The sequence below is a fragment of the Xyrauchen texanus genome, chromosome 37, assembly GCF_025860055.1.
Source record: "Xyrauchen texanus isolate HMW12.3.18 chromosome 37, RBS_HiC_50CHRs, whole genome shotgun sequence".
In the NCBI taxonomy this organism is placed as follows: Eukaryota; Metazoa; Chordata; class Actinopteri; order Cypriniformes; family Catostomidae; genus Xyrauchen; species Xyrauchen texanus.
Window position 1 is genome coordinate 770,269 of NC_068312.1, and position 20,715 is coordinate 790,983.

At 39.1% G+C, this 20,715-nt stretch overlaps 1 protein-coding gene across 3 annotated transcripts in view; it reads right to left on the bottom strand.

Annotated features, from left to right (window-relative positions):
- Positions 1–583: 583 nt before the first annotated feature.
- LOC127630623 (cyclin-dependent kinase 11B-like) overlaps positions 584–20,715 on the bottom strand; it is a 61,768-nt gene continuing 41,636 nt past the window's right edge. For all 3 annotated transcript variants that reach the window (XM_052108244.1, XM_052108243.1, XM_052108245.1), the window contains 5 exons: positions 16,632–16,739; positions 12,005–12,121; positions 11,732–11,880; positions 1,312–1,501; positions 584–1,049 (listed from right to left, as the gene is read on the bottom strand). In XM_052108244.1, coding sequence (XP_051964204.1) covers positions 957–1,049; positions 1,312–1,501; positions 11,732–11,880; positions 12,005–12,121; positions 16,632–16,739 — 657 coding nt within the window. In that variant the 3' untranslated portion in view covers positions 584–956. The remainder of the gene's footprint in view (positions 1,050–1,311; positions 1,502–11,731; positions 11,881–12,004; positions 12,122–16,631; positions 16,740–20,715) is intronic.

The following is a 20,715-nucleotide window of genomic DNA, read 5'->3' on the forward strand; positions in this document are numbered from 1 at the left end:
CATCTTTTGTGTTATGAAAAGTGAAAAATATTTTTGGTTCATTATGAAACTGTGGCCACCAATGTCTAGGTAATTAATGGGAAACACTGGAGGCACTTTCCATTGCCATTGTATAAAAAAGATGGTCCACGATATTAAAACCTCTCCTTTTGCATAAAGCATGGGATGAAATCACATGGAGTATATAATAACAGAACTTTCATGGTTTTCAAGCTGGGATAGGAAAAAGCATTTTCCCCCTCCCCTTTTCGCAATTCCCAATGTGCTCCAAGTCCTCGTGGTGGCGTAGTGATTCGCTTCAATCCGGGTGGCGGAAGATGAATCTCAGTTGCCTCCACTTCCGAGACCGTCAGACTGTTGAGTGTGTTACCATGGAGACGTAGTGCGTGTGGAGGCTTCACGCTATTCTCAGCGGCATCCACACACAACTCACCACACGCCCCACCGAGAGCGAGAACCACATTATAGAGACCATGAGGAGGTTACCCCATGTGACTCTACCCTCCCTAGGAAAAAGCATTTAAACATAATTCAACTTTAACTTGAGTAAACAGATCAGTGCACCATAAGTGAAAAAGGTTTTTCAAATGGCTTTATTTCATACTCTTATGATGTCACACATATGATAATGGTTTTTGACATTACATTATAAGACAACAACAATTACAGACACAGAACAAGTCAGAATAAAAGTCTGAAAAATGATCTCTTTCCTGCCGCTGGTTTTAAAACTAGACTAAAGGAGGAAGAAATAAAAACAACCAAACAACAGTGCTGTCATATTTCAAATGACCATGAGGAACTTGAACTCGAACTTCCTCGGTGTTAAAACAGCTCTGCAGAGTCTCTCAGTCCCTGTCAAGTTCAGTGGACTCGCAGAGAGTCATTCTCAAACAGTCTGACCATCATGTCACATTATGACAGAAAGCTTTTAGCTCTGGGACGGACGCTCGAGGTCAGAACTTCAAGCTGAATCCTGGACCAGCTTTGGAGGCGCCCTGGTTAGCAGTGGTCAGATGGAAACCAGTATCCTTAAGATCATCATCACCCTGAGGAAGACAACAGAAAAGATCATTTGGAATATTTAAGATAAAGTGATAAAGAATTAGATGAACTGGGCACTAAGAAATATTAGTCTTGGTCAACAGAGTGAAATAGGATATTACAAGAGAAAATCAAGTAGGGCGACTTTTAATTTTTTATTTTTGACATCCATAACATGCACTGATGAATTGTTCCCAATAAGAAAGTGAACGTGTATTAAAAAAAATGAATCAGGTCAACTTTAAAAAGCTGTTAAAATTTTTGTACCAGTTGACTAAAGCCCAGGCCTCCCTCCGGCGGCCTCGGACTGGTTCCTCTCTTCACCCGCTGCTGCTCGCTTTTGGCTGGCCAGGTGGGAAACATGGAGGGCTCAATGGGGAGCGGGGTCTCACGGAAATATTCGTGTTTGAGAGCTTCATCAGCGCTAATCCGCTTGGCAGGACAGTATGTCAGAAATCTGAGATGAGTGAAGAGCAAATTCATTAGACAAATCAATGTCATGATGTTAGACCGTAAACGTCTTGCACAGCGGTCTGGAATACTTCATTTATTGATCAAAAATGACCATTTATTAATTTATTTACAAAGTAGTAGAGGTGAGGGGAAAAACACTGTTTTTAAAGTATTGAGATGGTGTCGATATTTTACAGAGCCCCTCAGAGGACAGGTAGGAAATTTAGAATTCCCACAGAACAGTTTGGCATTCCCAAAAAACAGATTGGCATTCCCTCAGAATATACTTTAGCGTTCTGAAGACTAGGACTGCCCCGACCAAATATTTTACAAGTCAACTAGTAGTCATTAGTTTAAACCATTTGTTGACTAGTCGCACGTTTATGATATTAATTAAATTATTTAAATATATATATGGGGGGGGGGGTCACATTGAGGGCAAGCTCTAGTCTCGTGATCAAGCCACTGGAATTTTTGGACAGAAAGCTGAAAGAATTGCAAACACAAAAGAGAGTAATCTAGACTTTTAGCTCTGTTAATACTAAGGCAGATCATGTCACGTTGCTTTACGTATAGGACTGCGTTTACCCACCTCTCTTGGCTATGAAAGTCCTCATCCCCTTCACCTACTTACGTGAGTGCGGGTTTTCCACTTTGACCCTGCTTAAAAGCAAATACCGATCAAGGCATACCGATCATGGAGGACGATTTATATTAATTCCCTTCTACCGTGCAGCCCCGCATCAATCACCTGTGTGCATCAAAAAGTAGGACTCACCGTTCCCACTGATGTAGGGCCAATGAAAATGATGAATTGGCAATCAGATGTTTTTATTTTTTGCTTAACGTAGGCTTATATGGAAGTGTTTTTTACGCATTTGATAGGGTGACAAAACAGCGCTGTCCATCGTGCTGATCTCGTTGTGTGTCTGATTTTGTTAGCTCTTTGGTTATAGGGCTGTTGAGAATATCTACTTTCTACTATAGATATTATATAAGAGTAGATATTAGTAGATCTAATATCTACTGTTCTGATTCCAAGATGGCGGCGCGGTAGCACGCAGCGGCCACTCCGGATCCACAATGGTGCTATTTTTGTTAAAAAAGCCCGACTTTTGCAACACATGGACATCGGAGCAACCGGTGTTCGTGTCTACCATCGCCAGACACTACTGAAATATAAGACTCATGCAAAAACCAAGCTGCATGATGACCTGCAGGAGGCGCTACGCGTACTCGGCTTGCTGCGGAGACCAGGCCTCCAGCCCTCGGCGTTGCCTGATGCCGGTGGCCGGGGGAGAGGACGTCGTAAGCGGTGTCGCGAAAGCGGAAGCGCGGAAAGAGGGCGGGGATCCATGCTAGGCTAAAAACAAACCCTAGCCGGCCGGCTCTCCCGTCTATCCTGCTCTCAAATGTTTGCTCCCTGGACAATAAACCCGACTCCAGCAGGCTACGCAGCGTGAGTTTAGTGACTGCTGCGTCTTTGTTTTCACGGAGACGTGGCTCAGCGACAGAGTTCCGGATGCCGCCATTCAGCTAGACGGGCTCGCCTCGTTTCGTGCCGACAGAAATACAGCTCTCTGCGGTAAGACTCGCGGTGGTGGCTTGTGTGTTTACATCAACACGGAATGGTGCAAGAACTCTATGCTAGTCTCTAGTTACTGTTCATCGCTGTTGGAGCTTGTGACTGTTAGATGCAGACCTTTTTATCTACCACGGAATTCACCACTGTTTGAATAACCGGAGTTTACATTCCCCAGCCTAACGCTAAGGAAGCGCTCTGTGAACTGTATGGGGCTATGAGCGAACTGCAGAACGCTCACCCCGACGGACTGTTTATTGTCGCCGGAGATTTCAACCATGCAAATCTCAAGACAGTGCTCCCTAAATTCCATCAGTATGTGGACTTTGCAACAAGAGGGGCTGAACGCTTGATCTTGTTTACACAAACATCCCAGGCGCGTGCACGGTGGAGCCCCGCCCCACCTCGGCTACTCAGACCACATCTCTGTTATGTTAATTCCAGCATACAGACCGCTCGTCAGACGCACAAAACCGCTTCAGAAGCAGGTGAAAACCTGGCCAGCAGGAGCCATCTCTGCTCTTCAGGACTGTTTTGAGTGTACTGACTGGCACATGTTCAGGAGGCTGCAACATATGGCGATTCTACCAACTTGGAGGAATACACAGCATCAGTGACCAGCTACATCAGTAAGTGCATTGATGATGTCACTTTCTCCAAGACCATCACCACACGCTCCAACCAGAAGCCGTGGATGACTGCGGAGGTGCGCACGCTGCTGAGGTCCCGAGACTCCGCCTTCAGAGCAGGCGATAAGGCAGCCCTAAGAACAGCTATGGCCAAACTGTCACGGGCAATCAGAGAGGCAAAGCGCCACACGCCCAGAGAATCCACAGTCACTTCCAGGACAGCGGTGACACGCGCGCATGTGGCAGGGCATCCAGGCCATCACCAACTACAGGACAACATCAGTTGCCTGTGACAAAGATGCCTCCCTTCCAGATGCGCTGAACGACTTCTACGCTCGGTTTGAAGTGCAGAACGACGTGATGGCGAGGAAGTCCACCCCTCCTCCCAACGACCAGGTGCTCTGTCTTACCACGGCAGATGTGAGGAAAACTCTACGTAGAGTCAACCCACGGAAGGCTGCTGGACCAGACAACATTCCTGGCAGAGTGCTCAGAGGATGTGCAGACCAGCTAGCAGATGTTCTTTCCGACATCTTCAACATCTCTCTGAGCAGCGCCGTCGTTCCAACGTGCTTCAAGACCACCACCATCATCCCCATGCCAAAGAAGTCTTCAGTGTCCTGCCTCAACGACTACCGTCCCGTCGCACTTACACCCATCATCATGAAGTGCTTCGAAAGGCTTGTCATGAGGCAGATTAAGACCCAGCTGCCCCCCTCACTAGACCCACTGCAGGTTGCGTTATCGTTCAAACCGTTCAACGGACGATGCCATCACCACAACCCTCCATCTGGCCCTCACCCACCTAGACAATAAGGACTCATACGTTCGAATGCTGTTCATAGATTTCAGCTCAGCATTCAACACAATCATTCCCCAGCACCTGATTGGAAAGCTGAACCTGCTGGGCCTGGACACCTCCCTCTGCAACTGGATCCTGGACTTCCTGACTGGGAGACCTCAGTCAGTCCGGATCGGGAACAGCATCTCCACCACCACCACACTGAGCACTGGGGCCCCCAGGGTGTGTGCTCAGTCCACTGCTGTTCACTCTGCTGACTCACGACTGTGCAGCAATGCACAGCTCGAATCACATCATCAAGTTCGCCGATGACACGACCGTGGTGGGTCTCATCAGCAAGAACAACGAGTCAGCATACAGAGAGGAGGTGCAGCGGCTGACGAACTGGTGTAGAGCCAACAACCTGTCCCTGAATGTCGACAAAACAAAAGAGATGGTTGTTGACTTTAGGAGAGCACAAGGTGAACACACTCCGCTGAACATCGACGGCTCCTCTGTGGAGATCGTCAAAAGCACCAAATTCCTTGGTGTTCACTTGGCGGAGAACCTCACCTGGTCCCTCAACACCAGCTCTATCACCAAGAAAGCCCAGCAGCGTCTCTACTTTCTTCGAAGGCTGAGGAAAGCACATCTCCCAACCCCCATCCTCACTACAATCTATAGAGGGACTATTGAGAGCATCCTGAGCAGCTGCATCACTGCCTGGTTTGGGACTTGCACCGTTTCGGACCGCAAAGCCCTGCAGAGGATAGTGAGGACAGCTGAGAAGATCATTGGGGTCTCTCTTCCCTCCATCAAAGACATTTACAAAAAACACTGTATCCGCAAAGCAACCAGCATTGTGGACGACCCCACACACCCCTCACACAAACACTTAACCCTCCTCCCGTCTGGCAAGAGGTACCGAAGCATTCGGGCCCTCACGGCCAGACTGTGTAACAGCTTCCCCCAAGCCATCAGACTCCTCAATACTCAGAGACTGGTTTGACACACACACACACGTGTCCTGAGTTGCACTTTAATTACTGTCACTTTATAACTGTCTGCTACCTCAATAACTGCTATGTGCATAGAACATTATCTCATAGTATGTTATGTTTACATTTTTAGAAACTGTCATCTTTTTGCACTACTGAGTACTGGTCGGCGCTGCACTGTCTATTGTCCTGTTCATTGTCAGTAATTTGTTGTACTGTCCTGTACTTTTTGCACATGTTTGCACGTGCACTTTATATAGGTATATATAGGTAGTTTATATAGGTATTTTATTTCGTTGTGTAGTCTCACGTGGTCCTATGTTGGTCCTTTGTTGTTTTCATGTAGCACCATGGTCCTGGAGGAACGTTGTCTCGTTTTGCTGTGTACTGTACTAACTGTATATGGTTGAAACGACAATAAAAACCACTTGACTTGACTTTAATTTTTTGACTCAGGATTCTGTTCAGAAGGTAATTTTAACACTTTCCCAATTGCTTGAATGTGGTAAAAACGTGTTACAAAGTATGTTAAATGAATCAGAATTTAAAATGGAATGTTCATATAAAAAGGGGGTTGCACAGCTGTCTTCAAGTTCTCTAGGGGGAGGCTCACTTTCACACAATTTGAAAACCCGTTATAAGTAACATTGCTAACACATTCTACATTACAGAGAAATAAAAAACTGTAATAATGAGCCTTTAAAATATAATTTTTACAAGCGCACGCATCGGGAAAAGCGGTAATGATTCTGAATGTGTCGGAAAAACCAGCAAGAGTCTGTCTGAACATTGTGTTCAATTATAGAGAGAAATGCACATTCGAGCAAACAGACGATGATCTCGGGGATCAACGATGGTCAGCGTGATCACCGATAGCTGATAATATCATAATTATGTTTACAATTGTTTTTATGTCATCATTTAGTGGACTAGTACAGGGTTTCTGCAGGTATCATCAAATCTAATTTAATGCTTTTTAATGCCATACATGACCCATGACGAACCACGTAAATGTGTGTGTATGTATATATACACATACATACATATACACACACAGACACACACACACACACATATATATACAAACGATACATTTTTAAAAAGCCCATGTCCCAATTGCAACCATTCAATCTGACAATGACGCAATGATGATAATCTTGGATATTTGAGACAATCTACATAATTGAAATAAACGGTATCACTCTGAACTGAATTAGAAATGGCTCAGGAGACAGCTTAAAATATAAAAATGTATTTGCAGATATGTCAAATGTAATTTAATATAGTACCAATCAACTAGATATTCAATGCTATAAGCATACTGAAAAATCAGTCCATGACTGGAAAAAAAGCCGTTATGTCTCTGTTTGTGTAAATTGTACCGCCATCGAATACACGTGACCTCCTTCAACTATAACCACAAATTCTATCAGTCTGGACAGTGAAGGAAAAACTCTTTTTAGGAACTTTTTAAGGCTGGAAATTAATGGATGCAAAATTCAAGTGCTATAGAAATTACTCGGTTTTCTTTGCAACTTTACTAAATTTACGTTCTGTTCTAACTCCTCCAGGTCCCAGCCCGCCGCTGTTCAAATATCCGGCGTTACGTCAATTTTGCACCGGCCGGAGGCAATTACCAAACTGGATCCGCGTGTTTATCACACCAATGTACATATTTTGCGACAGCAAATCAAAAGTTATTAATTGTGAAGGCTATATTCAAAATAAATTGGTAATATTATTTTTTAAAAACTATCTAACATTTTTAATGCCTGTAGGAATAACATTTAATGCTTTTTAATACCATTTAAGACCTTAATTTTTCCATTTAATGCCCCATGCACATAAACCCTGCAATAGCTGATAATATCATAATTATAATGATTATTTTTACATTTAGAATTGTTTTTATGTCTTCATTTAGTGAACTAGTAATTTTCCACCATGATGTTTAGACAGATTGTTGTTAAATAAACTCACACACACTCACCTAAAGGATTATTAGGAACACCATACTAATACTGTGTTTGACCCCCTTTCGCCTTCAGAACTGCCTTAATTCTACGTGGCATTGATTCAACCAGGTGCTGAAAGCATTCTTTAGAAATGTTGGCCCATATTGATAGGATAGCATCTTGCAGTTGATGGAGATTTGTGGGATGCACATCCAGGGCACGAAGCTCCCGTTCCACCACATCCCAAAGATGCTCTATTGGGTTGAGATCTGGTGACTGTGGGGGCCATTTTAGTACAGTGAACTCATTGTCATGTTCAAGAAACCAATTTGAAATGATTCGAGCTTTGTGACATGGTGCATTATCCTGCTGGAAGTAGCCATCAGAGGATGGGTACATGGTGGCCATAAAGGGATGGACATGGTCAGAAACAATGCTCAGGTAGGCCGTGGCATTTAAACGATGCCCAATTGGCACTAAGGGGCCTAAAGTGTGCCAAGAAAACATCCCCCACACAGTGGTAACAAGGCATGATGGATCCATGTTCTCATTCTGTTTACGCCAAATTCTGACTCTACCATCTGAATATCTCAACAGAAATCGAGACTCATCAGACCAGGCAACATTTTTCCAGTCTTCAACTGTCCAATTTTGGTGAGCTCTTGCAAATTGTAGCCTCTTTTTCCTATTTGTAGTGGAGATGAGTGGTACCCGGTGGGGTCTTCTGCTGTTGTAGCCCATCCGCCTCAAGGTTGTGCGTGTTGTGGCTTCACAAATGCTTTGCTGCATACCTCGGTTGTAACGAGTGGTTATTTCAGGCACAGTTGCTCTTCTATCAGCTTGAATCAGTCGGCCCATTCTCCTCTGACCTCTAGCATCAACAAGGCATTTTCACCCACAGGACTGCCGCATACTGAATGTTTTTCCCTTTTCACACAAATCTTTGTAAACCCTAGAAATGGTTGTGCGTGAAAATCCCAGTAACTGAGCAGATTGTGAAATACTCAGACCGGCCCGTCTGGCACCAACAACCATGCCACGCTCAAAATTGCTTAAATCACCTTTCTTTCCCATTCTGACATTCAGTTTGGAGTTCAGGAGATTGTCTTGACCAGGACCACACCCCTAAATGCATTGAAGCAACTGCCATGTGATTGGTTGATTAGATAATTGCATTAATGAGAAATTGAACAGGTGTTCCTAATAATCCTTTAGGTGAGTGTGTGTGTATATATATATATTATTCTTTTTATCACTTAATTATTTTAATTGCTTTTTCCGTTTCATTTGGAGTGCAATTTGAATTTAGAATTGATTTAAGTTTTTCCTTTTTTAAATAAATAATAAATTTTCAATGCAAAATCACTAAAGCAAGAATATTCACTAATCCCTCAGCCCGGAGTTTCTGATGTAATTGGATATATATATATATATATTGTGAAGGAGGGAACAAAACAAATTTATTTCACACACATGATATATTTTCCTGGATAACGAAATACACGACCAGTAGAGAATGCACATGAAGTAGGTTCTTTGCCAGAGAGATGTTCACAACTGTTGTTGAGCAACACATTTTAAATGCACTTATTTTTTTCCAGTTTCATTTGAAATTTGAGTTAAAATAAATTAAAAATAAAGTTCAAAGTTTGAAATCAAGGTGTCTTGCTTTATTGTGTAGGCTGAACCCTAACCTTGCTTAACGAAAATTACCCTGTAGTACCACCTAGCATCCAACCGGCGCTAATACCGATGTTCATCGTTTTTCTGTGGAGTTTCTTCTGAGACCAACAGACCAATCAAAACTTGGTCAACAATCAGGGGGCAGCCCTACTGAAGATTAAAATGGTCATGTTTATCAGTTTTATTGATCATTAGTATTCGTAGTAATTTAGTAGCATCCTTGATCGTTTGTATTATATTATGAAACTTATGTCTTTGTTATGTTGTGTAATATGCAGCCTAGTGGATGTCAAGGTTGCATATGTATAGCTCTGAAATCCGGGGGGGACTCGGAGTAGAGCAGCTGCTCCTCTACATTGTAAGGAGCCAATTGAGGAGGTTTGGGCATCTGATTAGAATGCCTTCCTGCAAAAGTGTTCTTGGACTATCCAACTGGGAGATCATCCTGGGGAAGACCAAGAACATGCTGGAGGGATTATATCACTTGGCTGGTCTTGGAATGCTTCGGGATCCCCCAGGATAAGCTGGAGGATGTGGCCAGGGAAAAGGGCATATAGGCTGCATTTGGCTTAGTCTGCCGCCACCCCGACCCGGTCCCGGATAAGCAGTTGAAGATGGATGGATGGATGAACTATGACATTTTTGTACTTTTGTTCTTAAACAGACTACATAATAACAGCCTAAAATAATGAATATACAAGACACTGGAAAAACAACAAAATACAATGCAGCAGCCAAAGACGCATGTCTTAAATATATATATACACATAGACATGAACTTGACGAGTACTCAAGTACACAAAATGCCCATCGCTAGACTGTACATTATCCCTTGTGTCACTGCAGAAATTGAGTATGGACACTGAATGAGGGTGAGAGCTGGGCGAGAGGCAGAGCTCATATTTCCCAGTGAAATTAGGGAAGCGTCTGAATTCATGTAGCTCAAAATCGGTCAAAAAGAACATTTCGGTGAAGGAGTTTATTGTTTCAATATCCAAGGGTGTCACTCTACATTTTTCTATTCCTCCGTATGTCTCATGTTCTCCTCTGCCTGCCTTTGTCTCATATGAGTGTGGAATTTGCAGGTAGCCTGTGATGCATTTCAGGTCTATATCATCACTGAACAAACAAGCTGTTCTTTCAGCCAGGTCCTATCTGAACTATCTGTGAGCCAATGAGGGCATCTCTTACTGAATACTCACTTAAAGGGATAGTGCACCTAATTGTGTGCACATTCAAATTAGGGATGTGCAAAATGATTTGTACACTGTTGGTGTGGTGAGTGACTAGGAAGCCATGTATAATTTGGAAATGTTTCATGGGGATATATGCCACTTTTACATGGTAACTAATAAAAAGGCTAAATAACTTTTCACAGATCTATCAAAGAAAATAAATTAAAAAAGACACAAATTAAGACTTTGTCACGAAATGCTCGAGAGCATCACTATAAAGCCCAAAGTATACTTTGATTTTGATGCGAACGCTCAGTGTCTCCGTACAGTAGAACGACAGCCTGTCAAAGTATTCTCCATACTGATTGTGCGCGCATACACAGACATTTGGTGTATGCGCGGTAAAACTATACGAGACAGCGGACTATTTCTCTTCAGGAGTTTAAACCCATAAAGATGTCTTTATATTCCTTCAGACTTTTTATTTACAAATTACAATTACATGTAACTCCTGACCTCCTCACACACGAGCTCATGATCTGCATATCACCTGTTGATGTTTTTAACCTTTGTCAACTGATTTTTAGCACTGATTGCATCATCTATAATTTCTTTGTGACAGCAACAGTTCAAATAGGAGCACTGCAACCTTGTGGATCCACTTTTGTGCAAATTATTCCAGGCACATGCACAGTCTGTGTGTTCAAAGATGTGTGGTTAGAAAAATTGGGGCTGCACACATTCAGTGCTCGAAGACTCCAACGTTGACCCTCAGCGTTTGAGTCTGACCAGGGTATACTTTGGGCTTTAGACTTGCAGAGGAGTGATATCTGGTTCATGTCATCCTACAGCTTGAGCCATTTTTCTGCTAATCCGGATATTACGAGTTATCTCTTCTGCTTCTCAGATCACCGTGTGATCTCTACCAGTAAGCTAATAAAATGATTTCAACTCAAATCATTGTTTCATGTGCATTTCATTATTTATTTGGCAAGTAGTCTTGTAATAATCTGGATAATGAGTCAGACAGACATCAATTACTAAACCGGAGGTGGATTTCAATATTTTCAATGCAAATCTAATATTTAATTTGGTTATTAGCAGAGTAATAAGCAGGATAGTATACAGTCAGTCGGTTGTTATCGCAAAAGAAACTCCTTTCAGTGTGATATAAGAGTCTCTGATTCACACACAGTCCTGATCAGCCTGTTGAGGCTTATTGTGCAATAAAGTATTGGGCAACAACCGGCTGACTTTATATTATTACTGGCATAATGCACAGATGTCAGATGGTCGTTATCTCAAAATATTGCCAAGCCCTTTACATTATCCATCCTATTACATGACTACTTAACAAATAAACAAATAAGGGTACAAAAAATTGTGATTAAATATGGTGTGTGTGTTTGCATGTTGTGTGTGAGCTCTTACTTGTTCATGAGGTCAAAGCCCTGGTCGGAAAGAAGTGCTCCAAAGCGCTTGCGCAAGTTGTTATAGGGGTATTCAGTAAAGGTCATCTTCTTAATTGCAGGAAGCTCATTGTAACCTGGCCAGATCTTCTCACTGGGAGAGCCCAAGTCCTACAATCATTACATATTACAGATTCAACATCCTCATTACCATATAACACACATTCACAAAGGCTTCCACTTTGTTCATTGTAATCATATTTATATGAAAATACAATTGATTTGAAATTCATACCTTGAATATTTTGTTAATTTGGTCGATCTCAGATTTGCCAGGGAATAAAGGTTTCTGGGTGAGGAGTTCTCCAAAAATACAACCCACCGACCACATGTCCACAGCTGTAGAGTATTCCTGCCAAAGAAATGAGATTATGTGCATGTGATTTCAACAAGATGACATGGTTGCAAAATATCTGATTTTAACTAGATGCTAGGACGTAACAATGGCAATAAAGCACAAAAGTGTTCGCCAACTTCTACAGCAGCCCAAAAACATTTTTGCACAATTTTTCTCCATATGTATTTCAATAATCAATAAAGAGTTGTACTAAAGCCATGAATCAAAGCAACCGGCTCAGAGATGAATCACAACATAAACTTTGATTTAAGGAAAAAACCAAAATAGTTGAAAATCAGAAAAAGTAATAGACTGTACTTATTCTTCTATTAGTGAACGAACTACTCCTCCCATGAGACACCGTGAATTATTCTGCTTTTAAGCTTTGAGCAAACACGCTTTTCAAAAGGCACTGTTCTTTATAAGCCCACATGAAAATAAAGTTATATTTCTTCATTATAATTTAGATTAACATATTTATTGGTTGACTCTCAAACATAACGCAGAACAAAACGTTTTTGTTGCACTTTAATCTGTTTTGAACACGACTGTTCTGATGCTAGTGAATCTTTGTAATGCAGCACTTCTCGTACCACTGACTCCTTAAGATGATTCGCTTATAATGTATTCCTCTTTTGTAAGTCGCTTTGGATAAAAGTGTCTGGCAAATGAATAAATGTAAATGATTAATCATTAGCTCTTAACGGATTATTCAGCTTGTGTCCAATTTATAAGGTTGTATTAAATGTGCTTACTAACAATAGAGGACAAAATCATCTTTTAAAAATGTCTCTAAATGACATTCACTGAATTAAAATGTATTAAGTAAAGAAATTCACTGCAAAAATACTATTATTATCAAGTGTTTTTGTCTTGTTTTCCATTAAAAGCTTTAGATATTTTAAAATATTTGTATTTTTAATATTATATTCAACATTCTCAGGAAACAATTTTTTCCTCCTGCAGTATAGCTGCTACAGTAAATGTATGTTGTTTTTAAGGAGTTTTAGATATTTATATTAGAAAACAAGCCATCAATCCATCTTTAACTCACAAAAAAACAAACTCTCTCTTATTAATAAAGCTGCATATTGACAATGTTCTTCATGATAATAAAAAAAATAGTGACATATACAGTATATTGTGATTTAATATGTCGATAGTCATCATGTTATAATCTAGCTGCATTAATCGTGTGCGCTTGAGGGATGAGCGTCCCGTGACAGAGTGTGCATCAGCCGATGCAGTTTCAATCTCTCCTATTTAGATTGGGACATTCACACAACTCATAGAAGAGGCGCTCATTAAAGATGTAATGCATTAAACATAACTGCATTAAAGATGTAACGCATTAAACATAACCGCATTAAAGATGTAAAAAGATGTAACGCATTAAATATAACCGCATTAAAGATGTAACGCAGTAAATATAACCGCATTAAATATGTAAAAAGATGTAACGCATTAAATATAACCGCATTAAAGATGTAACGCAGTAAATATAACCGCATTAAAGATGTAACGCATTAAACATAACCGCATTAAAGATGTAAAAAGATGTAACGCATTAAACAGAACCGCATTAAAGATGTAAAAAGATGTAACGCATTAAATATAACCGCGATTAAAGATGTAACGCAGTAAATATAACCGCATTAAAGATGTAACGCATTAAACATAACCGCATTAAAGATGTAAAAAGATGTAACGCATTAAACAGAACCGCATTAAAGATGTAAAAAGATGTAACACATTAAATATAACCGCATTAAAGATGTAACGCAGTAAATATAACCGCATTAAAGATGTAACGCATTAAACATAACCGCATTAAAGATGTAAAAAGATGTAACGCATTAAACAGAACCGCATTAAAGATGTAAAAAGATGTAACGCATTAAATATAACCGCATTAAAGATGTAACGCGGTAAATATAACCGCATTAAAGATGTAACGCATTAAACATAACCGCATTAAAGATGTAAAAAGATGTAACGCATTAAATATAACCGCATTAAAGATGTAACGCAGTAAATATAACCGCATTAAAGATGTAACACATTAAATATAACCGCATTAAAGATGTAACACATTAAATATAACTGCATTAAAGATGTAACGCATTAAATATTACTGCAATAAAGATGTAGTAACGCATTAAATATAACCGCATTAAAGATGTAACACATTAAATATAACTGCATTAAAGATGTAACGCATTAAATATTACTGCAATAAAGATGTAGTAACGCATTAAATATAACCGCATTAAAGATGTAACACATTAAATATTACTGCAATAAAGATGTAACGCATTAAATATAACCGCATTAAAGATGTAGTAACGCATTAAATATAACCGCATTAAAGATGTAACACATTAAATATTACTGCAATAAAGATGTAACGCATTAAATATAACCGCATTAAAGATGTAACACATTAAAGATGTAACGCATTAAATATAACCGCATTAAAGATGTAACACATTAAATATAACTGCATTAAAGATGTAACGCATTAAATATTACTGCAATAAAGATGTAGTAACGCATTAAATATAACCGCATTAAAGATGTAACACATTAAATATTACTGCATTAAAGATGTAACGCATTAAATATTACTGCAATAAAGATGTAGTAACGCATTAAATATAACCGCATTAAAGATGTAACACATTAAATATAACTGCATTAAAGATGTAACGCATTAAATATTACTGCAATAAAGATGTAGTAACGCATTAAATATAACCGCATTAAAGATGTAACACATTAAATATTACTGCAATAAAGATGTAACGCATTAAATATAACCGCATTAAAGATGTAGTAACGCATTAAATATAACCGCATTAAAGATGTAACACATTAAATATTACTGCAATAAAGATGTAACGCATTAAATATAACCGCATTAAAGATGTCGTAACGCATTAAATATAACTGCATTAAAGATGTAACACATTAAATATTACTGCAATAAAGATGTAACGCATTAAATATAACCGCATTAAAGATGTAACGCAGTAAATATAACCGCATTAAAGATGTAACGCATTAAACATAACCGCATTAAAGATGTAAAAAGATGTAACGCAGTAAATATAACCGCATTAAAGATGTAACGCATTAAATATAACCGCATTAAAGATGTAGTAATGCATTAAATATAACTGCATTATAGATGTAACACATTAAATATTACTGCAATAAAGATGTAACGCATTAAATATAACCGCATTAAAGATGTAACGCAGTAAATATAACCGCATTAAAGATGTAACGCATTAAACATAACCACATTAAAGATGTAAAAAGATGTAACGCATTAAATATAACCGCATTAAAGATGTAACACATTAAATATAACCGCATTAAAGATGTAACACATTAAATATAACTGCATTAAAGATGTAACGCATTAAATATTACTGCAATAAAGATGTAGTAACGCATTAAATATAACCGCATTAAAGATGTAACACATTAAATATTACTGCAATAAAGATGTAACGCATTAAATATAACCGCATTAAAGATGTAGTAACGCATTAAATATAACCGCATTAAAGATGTAACACATTAAATATTACTGCAATAAAGATGTAACGCATTAAATATAACCGCATTAAAGATGTAGTAACGCATTAAATATAACCGCATTAAAGATGTAACACATTAAATATTACTGCAATAAAGATGTAACGCATTAAATATAACCGCATTAAAGATGTAGTAACGCATTAAATATAACCGCATTAAAGATGTAACACATTAAATATTACTGCAATAAAGATGTAACGCATTAAATATAACCGCATTAAAGATGTAACACATTAAATATTACTGCAATAAAGATGTAACGCATTAAATATAACCGCATTAAAGATGTAACGTCGAGGTATTTCCTTTAAAGAGCTCCAGCTCCATTTATTCCACAATGAGAGTGCTTCTGTATTTACTTATTTAATATTTTTGCATTATAATTCCCTCATACTTTGTGATCTACATCACCTGAAGCTGTTTGGAAATTTAGAGTGCATCTGGACTGTGATCTGTATAATTCTTGTTGCTCTCACGAGTCATCATTAGAGTTTAATGTGAACTCATGTTACGTTTTATTGTCGACATTGTCGATAATGATGACTAATCATTAAAGTAATAATAATAATTATAATGAGAATTCGTATAAAAACCTTCCCATTGCTGAACTCTTTTGCTGTGACCTTTTTCCGATAGGTGGATTTAAAAAAAGAAATGCTGAAATCACATTGATTTGTGAGAAAGAAGCATATATCATCACTAGGAACTTCAGGTAGGTCATGGTAGGTCTATCTTGAAAGGTTTGTTCAAAACAAATGTATCTTTCTTTGTAAAGGGCAAACAATAGGGTTTCGGAAATCAAGTTCCTGTTCATTTTCTCCAAACTAAAAACAACGATTATTTATTATTTTAATTAGTTTGAGGTAACACCGGCTGTCTCTTGTAAATGTTGTGTTTATTGATGTATTGCACTGACCTTTGCCCCCAGCAGCAGGTCAGGTGAGCGGTACCAGAGTGTGACCACTACAGGTGTGTAGGGCTTGAGCGGAGATCCATACTCTCTGGCCAAGCCAAAATCTCCAATCTACAAAACAACACACATTTGAATTTATAATAATGAAATAAGTTATTGTTGTAATTATTAGAACTTATAATGTCACAATAAAAAAAACTTTATTGGTTGTAAAAATAGTCAACATTTAATTTTCTTGATGCAAAATACAAAGTTTACTTTATTTTTCTTTTGATTTTGCCTTTCAAAAGAAAGCCTTTAATACCATTCAACAAGCACATATGTACGTTCAGGTGTACACACACTTTTGGCCATATAGTGTAGAACAGTGGTTCTCAACCTTTTGTCCTTGAGGCCCCCCTACATATATGAACGTCTGCCCCAGTGATGCCCTCTTCTGGAGTAACCCCGCACTCTTTTGGAGATCCTGTCCCCATTTAGAGATCTGCAGCCTGCAGCTATACCCAGTGTTGCCAATTTGGGGAATTTGTCACCAAATGTAGCAATTTTCTCATAGTTCATGTGACATGTAGTGATGTTCTGCGACACGGAGCTATTTTGACTATATTTAAATATACAGTTGCATCCAGAAAGTATTCACAGCGCTTCATTTTTTCCACATTTTGTTGTTACAGCTTTATACCATAATATTCACTAGCTCCTCCCTCTGAAAATCTCCAGAATCACACTCAAGTCTCAACAGAAAGACTTTTGAGGGTGATTCTGGAGATGTTCAGAGGGAGGAGCTAGTGAATATTATGGAAAAGACAACAGTGGAAACCGTGAGGAACTGGCACTGAATACAAGCTACACATATTCAGTACTGTTGAATTAGATATCATGAATACACCTGTATATACAGTATATACTCTGTGCGATCACTTCGCTATCCATGCTTTGTGGCAGAACAGATAAGTATAGGAAAGCCTAACAGTGTCAGCAACATTAAGCGAAGCAGTATGTTTTCTCTCTCCATCCCCATGAATCTATGCGCTCGTGAGAGAGAACACTACCCAAGGCCATAAGAATGCAAAAATAACACAAATGATGACGATGACTGTAGTGGATGACACATTTAATTTAATTTTTTTAATTAAATTTTTATTTAATTGATCAATTGTCACACATTATACATACATTTCTGCATATACATGGTGAAATTATTTATTTTTCACATATCCCAGCTAAGCTAAGCTAAGCTGGGGTCAGAGTGCAGGGTCAGCCATGATACGGCGCCCCTGGAGCAGATAGGTTCAAGGGCCTTGCTCAAGGGCCCAACAGTGGTGTCTTGGTGGTGTTGGGGCTTGAACCCATGACGTTCTGATCAGTAACCCAGAGACTTAACCGCTGAGCCACCACTGCCACCACTGTTAACATGTCAACAAGGTATGCAGTTTTAAGAGTTTATGCACTCTTGCAGTGTGTGGTTATGATGTAGCAGAAATCCAAGAATTTTTAAGACACAAGAAAAAGAAACTTGCAAGCACTTATTTGGACACGTGCCAGCCAGCGCCTCCATAAGAAGCAGAATATGTTGGGTGCGTTTCATCCTCTTGTATTTGTGCAATGAGGTTCTAGATGGTAGAGTGATGTTCAAGATGTTTTACTACAGTTAAAGGAGTTATATGTACTAAATCATACAATTACCATAATATATCATTAGAGAATTAGGAAACATGCCAAGTTGAAATACTGGCCTCTCTGATAGCAGTGCTACAGCCAGTATATTCTACTTTGAAGTTTCCATTCCGGGACAGAATGTCTGTATATGTTTTGGCCTGTGTGATCCCGCCCACTGCCCACTCACCAATGATGTTTCCACACTGCCAGGTTGCCAGATTTGAACAAGTTTGCAGGTAAACGACACTGTTTGCTGAAGCCAGCAAACAAACTGGATCAGAGATAACAGATTCCACCCGACATAAAAAGGCTCACCATCCATCTAAAAACCATCATGACCAGAGGCGTAGTAAAACAAGCATAAATATTGGAGATGTCTTCGTAGGATGAAGACAGTTTAAAGCCCAGAAATCCTTTAAAACGGATGATGAGTTGTCTAATTTGATCTTTATCAGGTAAGCATTGAGCGTCATCTAAATTTAGCTAATTTATCTCGGCTACTAGTAGGGATAGACATTTTGTGTAAATTTAACATAAGTACTCTCGTTCATACTCTTGTGTTTCATGTGCAGCCTGGTTTCAAGGCAGCGAGACACAGCCAGTGAAGTGATCCACACTGTGGCGGAACAGAAGGGCCACAGCAGTTTACTACCTCTGCAACAACCAGCGTGACAGAAAAATACGACAGAAACCACAAGCTTCACTCAAAATGTACTCAATTTACGAATCTTCTTCTTCTTAACCTTTATTTAACTAGGAAAATCACATTGAGGTTAAAACCTCTTTTACAAGTGGGACCTAGTCAAGACAGGGTTAGATAGCAGGATTAAACAAATAGCAAGCAACAAGGAACCAAACGCAACATCATCATTAGACAACAGCAAACACAGAAAAACAAGTCACCACGACACGATGTTATACAACACCAAAACACAGCATAACAACACAAACATATAGGTATTTCATAATACCCTACATGGTACTGTTCACGTAAATAACATTATTTGATAACATAACATCATTTCAGTAAGGAGTTAAGTGGTGATAGAATTAGCAAAGCAGCTGCAATTTGCAGTAACTACCTCCTTTATTCTATGTTTAAAATCCTTTAGAGAGATGAGTGATTGTAGTTTGAGTTTAGTCTGTACATTATTCCAAGACCACGGGCCATAATGGAACAAGCTTAGCTTTCCAGCCTCTGTTCTGATAGCAGGCACTTTGAACTGTAGCCAATTCTGTGACCTGAGATTATGACAACTTCGATATAATAAAAATTTCCTATTTAAATAATTTGGAAGTTTTCCTAAAATGACCTTATAAATTAAAATATACCAGTGTTCAAGCCTTCGCAGATGAAGAGATGACCATCCTACCAAACTATACAATATACAATGATGTGTCCTAAAACTAGAATTAGTGACATATCTAAGAGCTGAATGATAAAGGTGGTCCAATTTGGACAAAGTGGACAGAGAGGCAAACCTATAGATTGTATCCCCATAGTCTATCTGTGACAAAAACAGGCCAGCAACTAAGTGTTTTCGTGAAGCCAAGGAGAAACAGGACTTTAGCCTATACAGAAAACCCAATGTGAATTTTAATTTCTTTGCAAGATAATCAATATGGTATTTAAAATTAAGTTTTTTGTCCATCCAAATTCCCAGATATTTATAATTATCTACAAACTGGATACTGACTCCATCCAGGGAAGCAATGGAGAGAGGTGGCAACTTTAATCTCCCCATATTAAAAACCATAACTTTAGTTTTATGTGGGTTTAACAGCAGCTTCAAATCTATTAGCGCATGTTGCAGTATGGCAAAATCTGCTTGCACATTTGCAAAGGCCAACTCAGCTGTGGGGGCACAGGAGTACAGAACTGTATCACCTGCATACATATGATACTTACAAAATTTAAAATGATCACTTATTGACATAAATTAGGAAAAGTAACGGTCCCAAGACTGAACCTTGTGGAACACCCTTCGTAACAAGGACTGGGTTTGACAATTCATTTCCATTTTTAACCATTTGTGAACGATTGGACAAATAGCTATGAAACCATTTGACCGCATTACATCCAATGCCAGATCTCAGCAAGGTGTTAACAAGCAATGGATAGTTCACAGTATCAAAAGCCTTTGTGAGGTCTATGAACAGCGAAACACAAATACGATTTTTATCTATAGCCTCTTTGAGGTCATCCATGACTTTTAACATGGCAGTTATTGTACTATGCCCTGACCGGAACCCAGATTGCATATCATTCAAAATGTTATGCGAGTGCAAGTATGATTTAAGTTGGGTAGCAACTAATGACTCCAAAATTTTTTGGAGTCATTAGATTGGAGATAGGTCTGAAATTGTTCAAGCGCTTGGTCAAACAGCTTTTTCAGTAAGGGCTGCTCGTGAATGGAATCATATTCCC